General features: G+C 34.0%; 1 protein-coding gene across 5 annotated transcripts in view; it reads right to left on the bottom strand.

The window, feature by feature from the left end:
- Positions 1-479: 479 nt before the first annotated feature.
- The window catches only part of LOC129909270 (B-cell lymphoma/leukemia 11A), a 220634-nt gene continuing 201222 nt past the window's right edge, over positions 480-19891 (bottom strand). For 3 of the 5 annotated variants that reach the window (XM_055986338.1, XM_055986336.1, XM_055986334.1), the window contains 4 exons: positions 14470-14622; positions 14212-14394; positions 13870-14148; positions 480-3098 (listed from right to left, as the gene is read on the bottom strand). In XM_055986338.1, coding sequence (XP_055842313.1) covers positions 610-3098; positions 13870-14148; positions 14212-14394; positions 14470-14622 — 3104 coding nt within the window. In that variant the 3' untranslated portion in view covers positions 480-609. Of the gene's footprint in view, positions 3099-13869; positions 14149-14211; positions 14395-14469; positions 14626-19891 lie in introns of all 5 variants that reach the window. The other 2 variants (XM_055986337.1, XM_055986335.1) reach the window with 1 other exon arrangement.

The raw sequence follows: 19891 nt of genomic DNA on the forward strand, positions 1-19891 counted from the left end.
ATCCACACTCATGTCTTCTGGTTTGTTTGTTTTTTTTTTTTCTAATTTTAATATTTATGTACAAACTTAAAGCATAACAAAGATTTTTTTATAATAAATTGTATTTTTTTTTACATTTATTGATTTTTTATTTATTTAATTATTTTATATAAGATAATTCATTCCTTTGGTATTAAATGCCTCTTGTTAAATTAATTTTATTTTACTGAACATTAGTTTGGGGCGGGTTTTTTTAATGTTTTTTGTTTTTTTTTTTATTTACAGAATTTTTTAAAATTAATTTTAACTTTTAAAAAGTTATATAGATACCATTACAAAAAAAATCCACCAGATGGCGTTGATGCAAATGGTATCATATTTAAACTGGTATACAAACGAGAAAGTAGAATTTTTACAGTTTTTTTTTTAATCAATATTTACAGACTCACTAATATTTACAAGCTATTAGCACTGAGTGCTTAATATATTATATTTATATAGGATTGCTTAGAATATGCGAGACATAACACGTGACGAGGGCGGCATCTGGTGGTGATGATGATGATGTAGATGATGTTGTTGCTGTTGCTGATGATGATGATGATGATAGCCGACCCAATTCTGGTAAAGTCATGCACCTTCTTTACTAATTACAGACGCACTAGAATCATCATCGGCAGTTAGACCACCAACGCTACCACTGCTCGATATCATTGGCAATTGAGGCAGATGGGAGGATAATGGCGAAGGCGATGGATGCTGGGCGGCTTGGACGAGATTCGATGCATTGACTGCGGCAGCTTTGCCTTGATTAACCACACATTTGCGCATGTGCTTTTCGAGCGTTGATGGAACACTAAATGGCATATCACAGAAACGACATCGATAGACGTCTTTGCCGGTGCGACCGTGCGTCTTCATGTGTCGGGTAAGTTTGGATGATTGGGCGCATGCGTACGAGCAGAGTTCGCATTTGTAGGGTTTTTCGCCGGTGTGACTGCGTCTGTGGACTGTTAGATTGGAACAGTTTTTGAAAACTTTGCCGCAGTATTCACAGGTGTCGTTGCGTTTGCTTTCTTTTTTGACCAAGGGACCTTGAAGAAGTTGTGAGCTATTGGAGCCCAGTGATGATAAAGGTTTCATTTTGAGATTCTCGAAGAGGGATTCATTGCGGTGAAGTGCTGACATTCCCCACCATTCAGCACTTTCCATTTTCATGCGTTTTGACATTTCGAAGGGGTTCTCAAAAGGATTGAACAAGGGAGCGACCTGAGATTGGGCGTGTCCATGGTTCGGAGAGTGCAACATACTCTTGGCGAATTCTTCGCGAAGTCGGAGGGCTGCAGGTAGACCATTGAGTTTTTGAAGTGACGAACTGCTGTTGTTGTTATCACAGTCCTTGTTATTCAGCTGCATCTTCATGGCATTGCCAGATTCTTGGAGAGCCTGTTTGTAGGCTTCGGAGTACTGAGCAATGTTTGACAGACCAAATTTGTCCATAAGCTCACCGACAAGCGAGTTTGAGGTGGAATTTCCCATTCCCATGACACCAGGTTTGTCATCCATTGTTCGGTTATTCACACTCAAGTCTTCAGCTTCATATTCACCATCTTCTCCATCTTCCATATCATCGTCTTCATCTTCATCGAAGTTCTCTTCTTCGGCCATATCTTCTTCGGCAGAATCTTCACCATCGAGGGTTTCTAAGGAGCCAGCGTTACTAGCGCCATCTTCCGGTTTCACATGAACTTTCATGTGTTTCTTCAGCTTATTGATGTGACAGCATTCAAACTCACACTGAACACACTTGTAGGGTTTTTCACCAGTGTGAATGCGTCGGTGGATGATAAGATTGTTTTCGAATCGGAAATTCTTTTCACAGAAGTCACACGAGTAGATCGCTGCACTACTATCCTGGCTAGGTTTCGATGGTGGGGTAGATGCCGACCTGGGTGTTGTTGTAAGATGGGTTGTACCGTTATCACCTTCACCAAGACTCGTACCACCACCGATTTTCTCTGGCGGTGTTAGACTTTGCGGACGGGAATTACTTGTGACCGGTGTCGGAGGTAGCTGGGAGGGAGATGGGCTCGCAAAATTCGAAGGCGATTGCTTTTGCCGGGGACTCGGCGAGTTCGAGTTACCAGTATTTCCAGCTCCAGGACTCGTTGTTCCTGCAAGCTGACGCAATCGCTGCGAGTAAAAATCCATCTGTGGTTCAAGTTGATGACTGCTTGGCGCACGGGTATTATTGAGACGTGTCTGTTGCATTGGCGGTATGGAACCGTGACTGCTCGATGACGATGGTGGACGATCCTTATTACTAGCCGAATGATTTACAGCGGTGGAATTGAAGGGCTGGCTTGAATGTGGTGCTGCCAGTTGATTTGCCGCTGCTACAGCTGCAGCTGCCAAATTAAGGCCATGATGGCGGAATTGTTCGGATACTAATTGCTCCATGCGGTAGTGATCGGCCGCATGCGGTCGCGAAAATAGCGGAGCAACCGGAGGAACTACTGGACCTTGTGCTAGTGGCGGTAGAGGCATTCGCAAAAGATTGAAAGGATTTGCATGCATATCGGGTGGTGGAAGGAGTGGATGATGTCTCATACCAGCGGCAGCTGCTGCTGCTAAATTTTGTGCATTTTGCATAGCTGTGGTAAGACTGTTTTGCTGTTGTTGTTGAGCTGCTTGTTGCTGTTGCTGATGTACTTGTTGGGCCTGTTGTGCTTGCTGTTGTTGTTGTTGATGTTGCTGCTGTTGTTGTTGCAGTAGGTGGTTCTGTGGCTCACACAAACTCTTACTTTGGCTAACCGGCGATGTTGATGAACAATGCGAACTGGCGCAACTGGTATTATTATTGATTGTACTATTGGCAACTGCATTACTCAGCATTTTTTGTGCTGAATGACCTAGCGACAAGCTTGCCGCTGATGAGGACAGAAGCGATGTGGACGTTGATAGCGATGATGATGCCGACGATGATGCCGACGATGTTGTTGATGATGATGAAAATTCTACATAGATTTTGACACCGTGCGAGTGCTGAACATGCTGAATTAGTCGCCACGCTGAATTGTAGCGTGTTTTGCAGGTGGAACATGTGTAGTTACTGGGTTCTGAAAGAGAAAAAAGAAGAAAAATGGGAATAAGTGACAAGTTTTAAAGGAAAAAGTAAAAAAAAAAAAAATGGTTTGATCAGCTAGAATGGTTTGGAGGAAGGGAGGGGGAGCGCTTACAAATTTAAAGTGTATGTTAAATGACTAAAAATCTTTAAGTCCAATACAAATACCCACAATGGTTTCTTTGACGAGTGCTTACAAGTTTAAAGTGGAAGGTGAAGGTCTAAAAATCTTTAACTCTGATTCCAACATTCATAAAGGTTTCTTCAGGGAGTGCTTACAAATTTAGAGTGAAAGGTAGATGGCTAGGAATCTTAAACTCCAATTCCAACACCCATAGAGGTTTCGTTGAGAAGTGCTTACAAGTTTAAAGTGAAAGGAAAATGGCTAGAGATCTTTTACTCCAATACCAATACTTTTTTTTCTCGTAGTGCTTATAAGTTTTTAGTAGGGGAGAAACGGCTTTAAAGACCGTTCTGTAGGGCATTCTTTTTTTCTTAAATCGCCCTCAAAGCCTAAATATTTGTCATCATTAACCATGCAATTGAGGTAGCTTTAAATTCAAAAGCCTAAAGGATCCATCAAGGTGTGGTATTTTTAATTAAATCAAAAATCCATGCTCAAAGGACATGAAATGTTTGGACTTTGTTTGCAGTTTTTTTTTTTATTGTGTGTTCGGACGCACATCAGCTAAAGCGCGTGGGCATTCCGCGCGCGAATCGATGTAATTAATTTCTGCAACAACGCACCACGTATAATTCAATAATAGCAAATCTGTTGCATCAAGCCTTTTCCACGCCATCAGTTCGCACCAATTACACCCAAGTAGGTATACGGCAATGGCCTGGGTGAATTTTAAATAATTTATAGAATGCAAAAGCATCCACACACACAAACTGCATCAGAGTTGCCAAGTTATGTATCTTTTTCTATAGAGATACTCATCAGATAGGTTGCGTAGGTTTTTCTGTGCACGCTTAACACGCAATGCGGCTGGGCTGGATGGCTGAAAATATGACTCTGCCTCAAAGAACCTACACTATGCAAGTAAAGTAAACAACGAAAAAAACACATATGTACACCTATAAAGTGTGAATTAAGTGATTCTTAACTTAATTTGAATTGATTAGGCCTTCAGATTTTGAAAACCAAGTCCAATATGGATGGGTTTTTGTAGATATTCTGTTTCCTGGAGAGAGAGTACTCATGCCCACCCATCATCCTTGGGCTCATTTGCATATCCTATAAGAGGCAATAATAACTAATACAGTGATGGAATGAAAGAAGAAGAAGAAGAGGACCAAGGCAACCACGACGCCGTTTATGGAAGAAACTGACACATGTGCTGAAATGGTTTTTACATGTTGCGAGGATAGTAGGGCTAGCGCGCAATATGGGGCGTTATGTCCCTTTTTTTTTGTTTGACTTGTCCCTCCTTAACATATACACGTTTATATAAGTTTTTTTTTGTTTCTTATTTTTTTTTTTGTAGCTTGGAGGAATCAACTGGAATAACCGTTGCTCTGTTCTGAATACAAATGGACGGTTATGAGATGTGGGCCCGATGTGCAAAAGCAATTTTAAAATCTCCTTCTCCCGCTAAGTCCCCCCAACACAACACACAAGGTTGGTATTTTTTTTTATTTTTCATTTTTTAATAGAGGAGGGTTGAGGGAGGGAGAGAGTAATATGGGAATATGTGTGTATGATGGCGATATGGGTGAGATCTCTGAGATGGAAGGTATGTTACATGTTACTACCCCGCATCATATAGAGATATACTATACATATACGAGAGCGACGCATTTAGTTGCGGTTCCATCAATTTTTTAGTTTCGCTTATTTTTTTTTTTTGTTTCTGCCTTTTTTCAGAAGACCTTATCTGGTGTCCTTTTTTTTTTGGTGGATTCTTTTTTTTTTACAATTTTTATTTATTATTGCATTTCGTCGTCCTGCGAGAGATGGGCGCGCTGTGTTTTGTTTTATGTGGCGTTCAAATTTAATGGTGACACACCAGATGTTACTCTTTTTTTTTTTATTTTTTTTAAATTATTTACAAAAAAATAGAAATGTCCTTTTTTATACCGAAACATACCTTAAAGATGTCAAATTATCGAATTGTAGAAATCGACCAAAGAGAAAACACACACAATACAAGATACATCACATACATCATTTTCTATAACGACGATTATCCTTGTGATATGATTTCGATACACGTAGAGATATAACATACACATTACACACCCCTGTAGTTTAAAACCACAAAAGGGACATTGACAAAAAACCAATATAACAGCCTATAACATACTCTAGGATAATATGTGATATTATATATATTTTTGGAAACAGGGGCGTTAATAGCTGCCCAATATGTGGTCTAATAGCTTTTGGTGATAACAAAAGGATAAGTTTTGTGATTTTTTTTTTTTAATTTTTAGATTTTGTGGTTAGTTTTTTTTTTCTATATAAAAAAATTGAAACTTAAAAGCAAGGTAGAAATAGTGGATCAAAGGATATGTCCATTTTTAGTTCTGGTAAGGATTTTTTTATGGTCATGAAAAAATAGACTTTTGGCATTACTATCCAATTTTAAATTATTGTTGAAAATATTTTGTTTATAATATTTTAAACCTTAAATTAAAGGTAACAGTAATTTTCAGTTAAGAATTTTCTAATTTAATAGAGTCTTTTTTATTTTATCCGAGGCAATAATCTCTTTATCCGGAGTAAACACTCAAACGGCTTAGCAAAAAGTATAAAAAAAAACTAAAATCTACGATATATTTGAAAAAAAAAAGAAAAACAGTAATTAGATAAGAAATATCAAATTTAATAAAAAAAATTGATACGTTTTACTTTATCCGAAGTAATAATACCCTTATCCGGGGTATAAATACAAACGGATAAGGAAAAATATGAATTCAGCATGATTTTTTATTGTTATCCGGAGAGAAAAAAAAACTAAAATTCACGCTTTAATTGAAGGTAATAAAAATTTTCAATGAGAAAAGGCAAAATTAAGTAGAACAATTGATATTTTTCACTTTATCCGAAGTAAAAACCTCTTTATCCGGAGCAAAAACTCAATCGGATAGTTAAAATTATAAACTCAGCATGACTTTAAATGTAAACCAGATAGAAAAAAAAACATACATTTTCGTTCAAATCATGTGAAAAACATAAATGACAAAAAGAAAAATAGCCTATGTCCAATCCAGGACGAAAAAAAAAATCATCTCTAGACAATTTTTATCAATATCAGATAATTCTTGTAGGTTATACGCTATAACAAACAGACCATTTTGCTTGTTTTTCTTTGAGTCTCAATATTAATTTCTATCCCAAGGATATAATGATGTCAAAAAACTAACTATCCGTAGCCTAAAAATCGATAAAATATGAAATTCCTCCCTAAAATCGAAAATTTAATTTAAATCTTCCGCCAACATAAATGCAATTTGATAAAAGGATGCATCCTTTTTAGATCCTATGCACTAGAAGCAGCTGCTGCTGCAATATGATAATTTTTTAAACGCACTTTTAACTCGTGGCATGGCTGATGGTTTCAATTTTCTACGAAAAAACTAATGCGCTGTGCGTTTAACCCTATGTACCAACATAATATAAAATCAATCTGCGTGCTTGCCACGAAAAGGATTCATTATCTATGTGTAAGTTCCTACCAACATTACCAAGTCAAAGGTGAAAAGCACGTTTGTCATCACTCGCGGATGATAACAAAAAACGAAAAAATAGTGGTGTTGTCCTTTCCTTTATATGTGGCACGAGGATATATAGTTTTTCGGTACTTTTTTTTCGAGAACTATAAAAAGGGTTTCTATATGTGTACACGCATGCAAATGAAGGGTTGATATGTGTGTTGGTTGATTTTTGTCTTTATCCCTCATCCTGCACATTTATTTCTTTTTATTCCTCTTTTTAACTATTTAAGGGTTACTTATAAAAATGAAGATCACATATCTCATCTCATCCTTTGGCGCGTTCTTCTAATTATTTTTGTTTTTTGTATGCATGTTAAGGACGAATATGGATGAAAAATATCCGAAAAAGCCTGTGGAAGACGTCTGCCACTTCGACCCATGTGGTGTTCCTTTTTTAATTTTTCAAAAAAAAGAAGATGAAAAAAAAAAACGTGAAAAGGATGCGCATCAATTCAATTGATCGTTTAAGACTCAAAGACTTCTGCTTTTGATATGACATAGGTGTTTTAGGCCGCATTTCAACAAAAAATAAAAATACATAATAGAAAAGTCTTAGGAAATAGATATTAAAATAGCACACACAGGTAGGTATGTGTCACGCGTTTCCTCTTTCAAAGTAGCATCCTTTCGTTTCGTACACAGATGTCAGTGGCACATGTGATTCTGTGTAGTGGCGGGTGGCAACGACCGACAGCGGGCGTCCTGCTTGGTTAAATTCTAGACGAGAAACATAATATAAAAAGAAGTTAAAGGTATTGCGTAAGAAAGTAGAGAGCTTTGTATTATTTGCATGCTTTGAGAAGCGGAAAAATCTATAAATATCCTATATCTTCCGCAAATCCTTTGTTGTGAGGTCCTTTTCTATTCACTTATCATCATCACCAGAACCAGAAGAAGAATTCCATATTCGAAGAAGAAGAACTAACACAACATTCATGTGATGTGGCTTTAGTTTTTTTTATTTATTTTTTTTTTTGGAAGCCACAGCAGGACATCGTCACCGTTTTTCTTATATGAAGGAAAAGCGCCTTCAAACAAAACGATGCCAAGACATTTTTGTTTTTCTTAACTTTCAGAGTCTGGAATATAGAGGTACACAGCTCTCATTCATATATCCACATGTGATATCCTTTATAATTTTTTGTTTTTTTTTTGTTTTCTTCTTATTATTATTTTGCGCACCCCTTTTGCCTAACATCTGCATTGAACCACGAATTACTGCTGCTGCACATATCCTGGTTACGTCGTCGTTGGTTTTGTTTTATTATTTGTTCTCTATAGTATTTTGCTGGCCGAAATATTTGTTTTTTTTTTGTCTTTCTCAAGACAACAAAAAAATTGCAGCAACCAAAATCTCTCAAAAAAAAAGTGTGATATCCTTATTCTGCGGTTGAGAGGAGAGAAAATTGAAGTTTGTGTATATGGTGTACATTGAAGCATATCCTTAAAAGTCAAGCAAACTCATCTGACGCCACTCAAGCGTCATTTTGGATATATCTACAAATATTTTTTTTTTGTTACTGGTTTTGAAATGGTTGTTTGTGTTTTTCATCATCCAGGAAATCAGCCCACCACTGCATTCATATGATACTGCTGAAAAATCTCATCATTCGGATGGCAGGAGAGAGAAATGCTGCTAAATTGACCGCCTGCTGGAAATTAATCGCTCAACCGCACAAAACATATACTCGTATAGTAAAAAGCTGGTACATTTGCCAAAGGATACGCGAGATAGTCATCGGATAACAAAAAAAAAAAAAAAAAAACTGAAGTGAAACAATGGAACATATACAAAACCAAGGACGAAACAAAAACAAATCAGTAAAACAGACAGTCATCACACATATCATTCGCCGCTGCCGTGTCGTTTGCAGTCTTTATTTTTTTTCTAGTGATTTTCTTTATTTTAAATGTTTTTTTTTTTTTCAGTTTACAAAAAAATATCTCTCTCCTTGAAGCGACCATAACAAATATATTTATATATGCATCAGTGATTGCAAAGCATGTGAGAATGGGAAAAGGATAAGACTTAAATGATATGAACAATTTTTGGCATTTAACTTCGATTTGAGTAATTTGTTCAAAGTCATTTACAGAGTACAATGGGCTTTTGAAGTGGTGTCTCAAGGACCAGAGATGTGGTCATTGATGCATTATCCTTGTTTTGATCACTCTTTAACTCTTTAAACCCAATATACGTGATTATCGGAAAAGTTAAAGAAGGTTTCAGTAACTCTCAATTAAAAAAGATAAAATTATATAGAACCGTTGATATTTTTTGCTTTATCCGAAGCAGTTATCTCTTTATCCGGGGTGAAATTTAAAATGAATTAAGGAAATTATGAAATCACAATCGTATTTGGTTGTTATCCGGATAGAAATAATTACGTTCAACTCATACAAAACACTAATCATGCTATCCGGATAAAAAATAAAGACAAAAACTATAAAAAGAAAGACTATCAAAGTTTAAAAAATGTCAGCAAATCGTTGAAGTAAAAGAAAACATAATAACTTGTAAAAGCTTTTATCCGAAGAAAAAATCACTTTATCCGGAGTAAAAACTTAAACGGATAAGAAGAATTATGAAATCAGAATCATGTTTGCTTGTTATCCGGATAGGAAAAACTTAAATCTGCGTCAAGACACCGACTTAAACTTGTTAAGAACTATGCTTTTTTCTCTCCGGATGCTAAATTTCTTTATCCGGATGTGCTTAAGAGTTCTTTTTTTTTATAAAAACAACAATATTTTAACTACCAGCATATAAAATAAGGTCTAATTGAAGCTCAAGAGGAATTAAATAATTCTGGGTGTGTCAATGAAAATGTTGGATGTCCGAGGTTTTTCAGGTATCTCCCCCAATCTTTTTTAAATCAACCCTTTTTAAAAGAAATGGCGTGAGTTAGAAAATCATAGCCAACGGCTTGACCAATAAATTGGCTAAAACACAATTTTAAACTTTACCTACAAATAAAACAAAACAAAAAAAAAACAATAATGCGTATACGAAAAATCATCCCCACACAAAACACATATTGATATAAGGGTATAAAATAATGTTGACACTAATTGGAATTATTTCGAATGGCAACGCATTAGTCTAATTAAAAATTTACACCGTAAAAATGGACTTATACTAGGAAGTGGCGCATTGAAAAATCAAACCGCTGACATTACACGACACACCAAACAAATAAAACAAAACAACAGTAGCAGCAAAAAAAAAAAAGGATAACAGAAAAAGCACAGAGTTCTATACTGACGTACAAACATATAAATATGTAGGTTTTTTTTTAAGTACATTTAAAATAGCAACAACGTGCGCGCTGAAAATAAAAAAAAAAATGGTTGACAGTTTCACTGTGTTAATTTCGAATGTGTTGTCATGTGCACATATCAAACGAGCAGAGTTTTAACTCATATGACAAAGGATAAAATTCATGTGGTGAATGTCCTTTTTTACGTCGGTCGGTCGTCCTCTCCAATGCAAAAAATACCCATCACCATAACCATTATAATATGTGTTGTATAGTAGTAGCATGGAGCAACAAACATCCATCGTTTCTGTATATGTTCACTCCATCTCTCTTTTTATGCATATAAAACATTGCAGAGTAATTTTAATAAATTTGAACTCTGCAAAAAGGACGAACAAAAATAAAACAAAAAAAACAAAAAAAAAACACTTCATACATACAAAATCAGAGCTGTCGATGACGTTTTTTGGTCAAGTAAAGTAAATTCCACCGAAGAGTTTAAAAAAACAATTAAAAGTTAAGGCAACTTTCAGGACCCATAAGCCGAGAAAGGATATGCAGAAATATACCATCATACTACTCAAACGACAGCCCTGACAAAGTCCCATAGAATGCAAATGATTAAAGGACATTCCATGGACTTGTAAACGCGGTGAATAGTGGTTAGAGAGGTATAGAAAATGATGACAGAAAAAAGTGTGTGTGATTCTCTGTCCAGAAGAGAGGACGACATAACTTGGCTAGAGATAGAAATTAAAAGCGAAAATCAAAACAAGAAAAATCGTCCTGTTTTTTTTTCTATGAGCTTGACAAGAGGATGCTTTTGGTCTTCTTTTTTTTTTATATTGTGTATAACGTCCACAGGATCTTCTCCTTATGCACACATGTACGCGCTCTTAAGCACAGAGAAGAAGCAAAAAAAAGCGTGTATTGAAGGTCAACCATCCAAAGGTAATGAATAGCAATGTGACATTTTGATATCTGTCGGCTTTTTGTTGGTGTTGTGTGGATGATGTCCTTCCCTTTTGTAAAAACGTTCATGATGATGATGATGTTGATGACGATGTGGTTTTAGGGTTACGTAGCTTTGGCTATCTTCCTTTTTTTTCTTCTTCTACTAGAAGATATGATTGTTCAACAACATAATACTGAAGTGGTTTCATTCTTTTGTCATTGTCTCATTAGATTTTTCTCATCGTTTTTTTCCTTCAGGATCATTCACTTTCTCTGAAAAGACTTCGAGATTGTCCATTATGTGTGTGTGAGTGTGTGTGTAATAATAAGACACGATGAATTTTCTTCTTGCCACGACTGTCACTGTTGTGTGTGTGTACAGATGTCGACCGCCAACGCAAAGGGTTTTTTCTGTCAACAAAGAATATTGTTTGGTATAGGTATATTTCACGTAACATTTATCAATAAGAATCAAATGCACGTTTCACAAGTCTTTTTTTAAGGAGCTAGTTAATCGCCTTATCGCACAATGTCCTTAATCCTTTTAAAGGGTTCAAATGCATGCTGCCATTCATCATACAAATAGTATTGTGTGTAGAGTGTAGTTTTTTTTTGTTGTGTTGTGCAATCAAAAAAAAGGAGAACTGGTTTCCTTGTAATCAAAAAAATTCACCACCAGGTGGGCGAGTGAAAAATAATCAAAAAAAAAAAACTCTATTTTCAAGTAACATGACAGGATGTCAAAAGGATGTCAACCGAATTGTTTAACCTCCCCATGTTAATTTTTTTTTTTCTGATTTATTTCAAGTTTTTTTTCCAGATTGGCACGCGAACAATTTAATTCTTGAAATAAAATTTACACAAAAGGTCAGTTTTATGAGGATAAACACACAATTTTTTTCTATCAAAAAATTCTTTTCAATTGAATAATTTATTCGTCCTTTCTTTATTGTCCAGCAAAAACACACACTCACTATAAACTTGGATAAACTTGAAGGACATTCTTGTTTTGATATGATGATGATGATGTGTGTGGTCAAACGTTTTTTTTTTTTTTAAAGGGGAAAGTCCTGCTCTGTTGCATTACCTGTATAAAATTAAAAATTCTACTTTGAATAAAAGCGGCGACGTGGACACACAAGGGAAGTTCACTCTTTTTAGTATATTTTTTTTTGTATGTGCATTTAACAATGTGTACTTATCCTCGAACCTGACGGACATTATGAATCAAGTTAAACAAGAGAGAAACCTATGTTTTTTTTTTTGAGTTGGATTTCTTTTATTTTTGTGTTGAGACATGCAACAAACGGCAACAAAAATTCCTTAGCTCACTATGGTCTTTGTATGTGAGTGCCGACTTTTTTTTTAAGGGGATGTATATTATCCGAAGTTTTTAATTCATTTTAATGCTTGAAAAAGGTAGTTTCAAAGTTAATTATTCATTATTCTAGGTTTTTGAAGCTATTAGGAGATTATCCGGGATTTGAAAAGTTAATTATATATTTATCCGAGCACATACAAAGCCATTTAATGCATTTAAAACTCATTTAAAGATGATAACTTTCAGTTTTAAGAGTATTTGAGACAAAATATTAGACTCGGATAATTATTTAACATTATCCAATTCACAAGAACTGTGAGAACTTGCATTAACTCTTATCTAAAGCTTTAAATTTGCTTGTTATTAAATTTTAGTGAATGACTGAGATAAATAATTCGTTTAAAATATTGAAATTCTCTTATCCGGATCAAAAGATTTTATCCGAGTGACCAAACTTTAGTTCAGGACCATTATTTGCCATTATACGGTTCACGAAAACTGTGAAAACTTATTTGGTTCAGCCTCAAATTGTATTGTAATATAAAACTGAGATAAATAGTTTGTTTAACATATTGAAATCCTATTATCCGGGTCAGAAAGTCTTATCCGAGTGCTCTTAAATTCGCTTTCATATTTGTTTATTTAATTTTAAATAACTTCTAAGTAAAAAAGTCTTATCCGAGTGTTCCTAAGCTCACTTTCATAATGTTTATTTGGTTTTTTAGTTGATATTCATAAATTTTCTTACAACGAACATCAGCAAGTTCACACAACACATTCCGATCTTTGATATCCTGTTTATTTTCCGGTCTTTTTTTATTCCTTAACACAGAATGTCAAAGGACATTGGTTAACATTTCATGTTGTTAGCCCCTTTACCTTACTCTCAGCAAACCAGCATCCACACAGCATCAACGTTGTCCATTAGACTTTTGATGTCGGAGGTTTTTTGTTGTTTTTTTTTATTTTATTTTTATTTTTGTGCATTCGTGTCAAAGAGGTTAAGTGAATGGTCAAAAAAGTCATCAATGACGCTCAACCTGTGCATGTCATATCTACAAATGACATCCCTATAATATGGATGCTGCTGAAAAAAAAACTGGATGTTGTATAGTATAGGTATCTCCTATAACATGCCCGAAAGGGGTGATAAACTTTGTTTTTGTACCTTTATGCCGCATCGGCTTGCTTTATATGTATGTATGGATGTGGAGAAAACATCAAAAACATTTTTGTATAATACTGTATAAAAGTGAACACCGACTATAGCCCAAGCCAGTCAAAGCGGTGTCGCATTTGATAGAGAATTTTCAATGAGATTTTTTGAAAGTTCACAACTGACATAAAGTCAGTCAGAGATAGATAGAGGAGTAAGGGGTGTGGATTTAAGTGGAATATAGTTATGAGTAGGTATTTGCAAATAAAAAAAAAAAAACGAGACAAATATTTATGTAGATATGAAAGTAGGGAAAGTTTGAAAAATAAAAGGAAAAACTAAGCAAACTTACCACTATTCAAAGTGTTCGATTCGGCGTCGGCAACTTCGATTTTTGGTTTTTTGCTAGGCGGCTGACCATCATTATTAGACAACGCAGAAGCTATGTGACTATCATCTTCATCTTGATTCAAACCACATTCGTTTTGTTCCTCTTTGATGTGCACGCTATTAGGTCTATCATTATCCGTATCATTGTTGGAGGTGGACTTTTCTGTTTGTTCCTCAATGCGCGGACTTTCAGTTCGATTTGTTGATGAATTATCAACTTTAGGTGTTGTATTATCATTTTCTATATTTTTTTCAAAAATTAGTATTCTAAGTTTTCTTTGAGAAAATTGTTTATAAAACTTACCATCAACAAGACGTTTAGGTGTACTTGATGCTCCATCGGCTAACAAATCAGCTGGACTAGGTGGCGGTGTATGTATTCGGGTTCCGGATGGTTTTCGATTTGTTATTGGAGCTGATATGGATGGTCTGCGATTAACTAGACTAAGAGGTCGACCATCGTCGGCGTCTCTATCACTTGCAGGACCTTTTTTTTTTTATTAAATTAAAAAAAAATTATTATTGAATTGAAAAGATTGTTCATCTTGTTTTTAAACATTACCTTGTGTGAGACATTGACCATAGTTTTCCTTATTGCATTGTAATACTTTGTGTTGTATAAATCGGACAATATCAGAAAGTGCAAAAGCTTTCTGACACGATCCGCAGGTCAAAATATCCTGTGCAGCTGGGTCCGCATCAGAAGATTCCGAATCTGCTGAAAATTATCCAAGAAAAAAAAAAGATGGATTGTTTTTTAGTTTTGTTTATAAAGTTAAAGAATAATAATGATAAAAATAATTAAGTATAAAATGTTTGGTGTTATCCGGCTCATAAATTTATTATGTTTTTTCAATCTTATATGACCGGATAAAAGTTATTTTACTAAAACAGCTTTCGGATATTATGTTTTAACTGATATAATAGATTCCTGAAGTGTAAAAATCTTGTAAATAGCCTTAAAAGTGCTCGGATAATAGATAATATGAGTATTAACGAAACGGATAATGATAAAAAAGAGTCTCAAGTTAGTGCATTAACATTCTTAAGTAGAAATTCAAATGAATACAACTTAAAAATTTTTCGGATAACAGTTTATGTGTCTTAACACAGTTCTTATGTACTGGATAATAACAATTGATTATCCCAAGCTTAAATTGTAACTTTATTTAAACGGATAAAAGGTTTTATGAATATTTTTAGTTCTTTTGAAAAAGAAAAGAAGAAAAATGTCTTTCTTGCTCTACAATCTCAACTCTGAATCAACTGTTTTTTCGATATTTCTTGAGACCCTAATAGAAAGAAGTTGAACTTGAATTTTTTAAATATTTTTTTTTTTTTACTTTTCAAACAAAACTTGGCAGCTTTTTATAAAGTCTATCAAAATAAATTCCAGACGGTTGAAAAAAAAAAATTCCCCCAAAATTTCATAACCGACACAAGTTTTTTTCCAAAAGCTTACACCTGATTAAACATAACAGATCAAGCAAACCAATAATTCAATTGACTTTCTTAATTGAAACTGACATATGGATTATTCAATTAGATGACAAAAGTTATACACTAACACTCCCGTATCAAAACGCCATACAAAAATAAATACCTAAAAAAATGGATAAAAAAAATAAGAATGATATCCCAACCCAATCAATCAGAACTTAAATACAGTATCGTTTTTTTTTTTTTTTTTTTTTGGTATGGTGACCCCTTATAATCGCCCCCACCACAATATAATACCCATAATGAAGCAGTCCTATCATCCCCTTAGGTTATCGATACTATATGAATTATTTACAGGGTTGACATGAACAAAAAAAACAGCAATAACAAAAAAATAATACAAGTTCGATAATATGACATGGTTGTAGGATAATTGACAAGGATACACAAACACATATCCCGATATGTTTTTTATGACTTCTCTCGATAAAAAAAAGGAAGAGAACATATGAAAGTAAGGGATATGTATGTCCTCTGTCCATCTAATCAAATTTATTACGTGTTAGTTAGTCATGGACTTTTTCTATATAACCTCAAAACAAATTGAGAAAGTTTTATGAAGAAATAACAGTAGTATTTTCTGCAGGAGTAAGAAAACAACAAAAAAAAAAGATGAAGTAATAAATAAATAAACCGGAAATACCGCCGAGGGCGTTATCACACCACACAAATATAAAACACAGAGAGAAAGATAGTTTTTTTTTTGTTTTTTCTCTGTTTGTTAACTTGTGTGACCAAAACAAACACATATGCTGTTCTGTTAGTGTGATGATGTAAAATATTGTCATACCAGCTCTCAATATTCCCCCTCTTTCCCCATCCTCATCCAGGATAACCTTATTGCCCTAAGGTAATGTGTAAGTAATCATCATGGGCTGCGTCAATTTGCGTATTCACATATTTTTATGATGTGTGGCAATCTCAGGATATACACAACATCCTGAGGCGAGAAAACTTTTTTTTTCTGCCCGTTCTATTTTTATTATTTGCAAATATTTTTGCGGCTCGCGTTAGACCCTTTGACAACAAATAATATTCAATATTTCAGCAAAATACAATAAACCCTTTTTTTTCGTCCTTCCGAAGGATTCTTTGTCGGTCGGTTTGGTTTGAACTGACCAAAAGCGAAGGGTTGCTATACACCACTTGATGTGTTTGTGTACCTTGAAAAATGCTTTTTAAGTTGCGTCGGGCTCACCTGAAGTGGAGGTGACGAATATTGTGTTGCAACCCCGAGATTAAATTTGTTCAACAATATTCCGCGATATTTTGTTTTTTTGTAAGAGTGCGAGGAATAATTGCAAAATTTTACCGAGAGGACTTTTGAACAACGAAACGCATGAAAACATTCCTTTGAAGCGGAAAAATTTACCGCCACCACTCGCTTCATTGTTGCACGTTTGTTATCGGTAGGTCGTTAGTGTTTTATTTTGATTTTTGTTCTGCTGTGTACCCATGGTGAATATAATTTTTTTTTGTTTTTCTGTTTGTCCTAAGTTTTTGGCGAAAAATCATTAAATTAACGACCAGAGGATTTGGTCGGATTATAGGTTTGGTCTGGACCAGAAATTTGCATATGGGGTGGACATGTGGACAGAGAGGCAGATTTATGTTGCTAAGCAAATAAAATTGTTTCCAAAGTTTTTTTTTCTTTTCGTTTTTGTGTCGACCATATGTCGGGCTATGGTAGAATTAAGTATAATTATAATGTGACCCCAGTGTTCTTATAGCCCCAAAAATAAAAAGAAAAACCCCGCAGATATACACATTTACATTATTTATTATTGCGAGGTAGTATTTGGAATTTTTTTTTTTTTTTGCTGGTTCAAAACGATTTACGATGAAATCGGCGTCGTCGTTGCCTGACAGTTTGGCGCGGTATTGAATTTTGGCTAAAATGCCCAATCAATTCCAAGTACTAATAAACGTAAGAGCATTGATTTGAAATGAGTGAGAGAGTGTGGGGCTAAGGGGGTGGATGATACTATATTAGTTTGGAGGTTTATATAGACGATATATTGGTTGCGGGATAGAAAACCAGAAAGGAATTAAGATAAAATTTATTGAACAATTTATTTTTGTGTTTCGAAATAATAAATTGCATGACAGTTCAGGAGAGGGGAATAAAAGAATATCACCTACTATCCATGTGAAATCATTTAATCAATGAAAAACCACCAGAAAATGAGTGTTTTTTTTCTGCTTTTTTCATTTACCACAAAAACATATTGTAGGGAAGTTTATAGGAAATTCATAAATATTGAAGATTTCGATTTATATAGTTTTGGGGGGCATAAAAATCGATTTGCACAGAGTTGAGAATTAAAATCACTATTATCCAAGTTTATATAAAAGAGGCTGTGAATAATACATTGAAACTATTTTATACTTTTACTAGGAGTTTGGATATATATTTATGAGTGGGTGTTTGTTTGATACAAAAGATAGATAGAAATTAATTTGTGATATTGGTCATCAAATGAGGTTTTATGAGAATTTGTTGGTTATCCCGATGACAATACAACACATAAATAAGTAATAAGGAAGACTTTTTAAGAGAATTAATATCGAAAGTAATGGAATATATTAGATGTAAAAGTTTTATATTTTTCTTTTGATGTTTTCTAAGCTTATCCGAGATGTTCTACCTATTGAATTTTATTGATTTTCACCTTAAGACGAATTTGGATAAGTGTTTATTTAAACTAATGTGCCCGGATAAAAGTTATTTCAACTAAACAGATTTCGGATAATACGTTATAACTAATAAAATAGATTCTTGGAGTATTTAAATCTTTAAAACTGCATAAAATGTGTTCGGATAACTTTAGTAAATTTGTAATGACCAAAATAGCTATCACGAACTGCCTGAAAAGTTCTTTGAAATGTTAAAATCTTTTGAACAGCTTTAAAATTGCTCGGATAATAGATAATATGAGTACTAACGAAACGGATGATGTCAAAAAAACAATCTCAAGTCAATGCCTTATCATTCTAAAGTAGAAATTTGAATTTAAAAATCTTTTGGATAAAAGTTCAAGTTTAAAATCGTGTTTATACTATTTATATTACTAATATCGTAATTTCTCACAAAAATCACATATAAATACAACCAAATATTCCTTCTAAATAACACACAAAAAAAAACGATATAACCATCAATTACGGTCTCCCCTAAAAAAAAACTCAAATTGGAATTTTATTTCATGTGGGCAGTTCCTTCGTTCTCACATACGAGAAAAAGATATGAAAAAAAAACAGAATATTTATGAATGTGAACATAAAAACCCGAAAATAAAAATCCCAAAAACACCCAATGACCAATGGAATTTTGGGATACTTCAACAGAAAACAACAACAAAGAAAAATAAGTAGAACCAGTTTTTCGGCTACCATACGAATAGAGAGTGTGCGTGTGATGAAATGTGACTTTTTGAGTATAGAGTAAGGGTTGACCATTGGTCAGTAGGTATGAGTAAACAGACAGTCAACAAAAGGATATTGTATATAACTAACTATATTCACTAAAGGAATGTGTAGTATATAGATATTGATTGGTCGAAGTTCAAAGTAGAGAGGTAGAAAAAAAAAGTAGGTATCAGTATGAACGGAATGTATATGTGGAAGAATAGAAAGGATAACAATAAAATAGTAGGAGGCGATTGAGTTGAATAAAAAAGGATATATGTGCTCTCGTACATGAACGTTTGTGTTGTTTTTGCTTGGAAGAACTTTATTGGAAAGAAAAGGACTGTGAATTTCTTTAGCAGGTATATATAGTGTGCAGAAAATAGTCATCGTTGGTATAGAAATATCGATATAATAACAACAATTTGTCTGGATGAAAAAAAAAAATCAATTGTTGACAGAAAATCAGTTTTTTTCTGCACAACAGATATGAGATCTATAAAAAAACGTGTGTAAATACAAAATTGCGTTGGTATTTTTTTCAAAACACGTCATGGAAATTTTTGTTTTATTATTTTCCATGTGAATTCAGAAGAATATAAGTCTTAAAATGTGAGGAGATATTTGTATTTTACAGCTTCTTTAATAGTTTTTATTGAGTAACTAATGCTTCCATAATACTTTTTTTAACAAGTTTTATAGGAGTTCTAGAATTTCAAAGAATTTTAACAACTTCCCTTAATTACATCCAAAAATATTTCAACAGCCAAGTCTTTTGATTAAAAAGAAAGAAGTAACTACTTCTATTAAGTTTCTGTAAAGCTTCTGTAACAACAGATTGCAAAATATTTCATCTTTTTGACTTTTGTTCTTATTTATTTTTATTTGCAAATCTCTACTTCAAATGTCAAAAATATGTCCACTTGTTTAACACTCACAAAGCAAAGCAAATCCAATAAAGTAAACGAAACCATGAAAAATTGTTTCAATACATAACTTTTAATAATAATAAATTGGAGTTGGAATTATTCTTGGGGTCATTCGAGCCGATTAAGTTAATAGAATAGAATTGACAT

This window comes from Episyrphus balteatus, chromosome 2, assembly GCF_945859705.1.
Source record: "Episyrphus balteatus chromosome 2, idEpiBalt1.1, whole genome shotgun sequence".
Taxonomy (NCBI): domain Eukaryota; kingdom Metazoa; phylum Arthropoda; class Insecta; order Diptera; family Syrphidae; genus Episyrphus; species Episyrphus balteatus.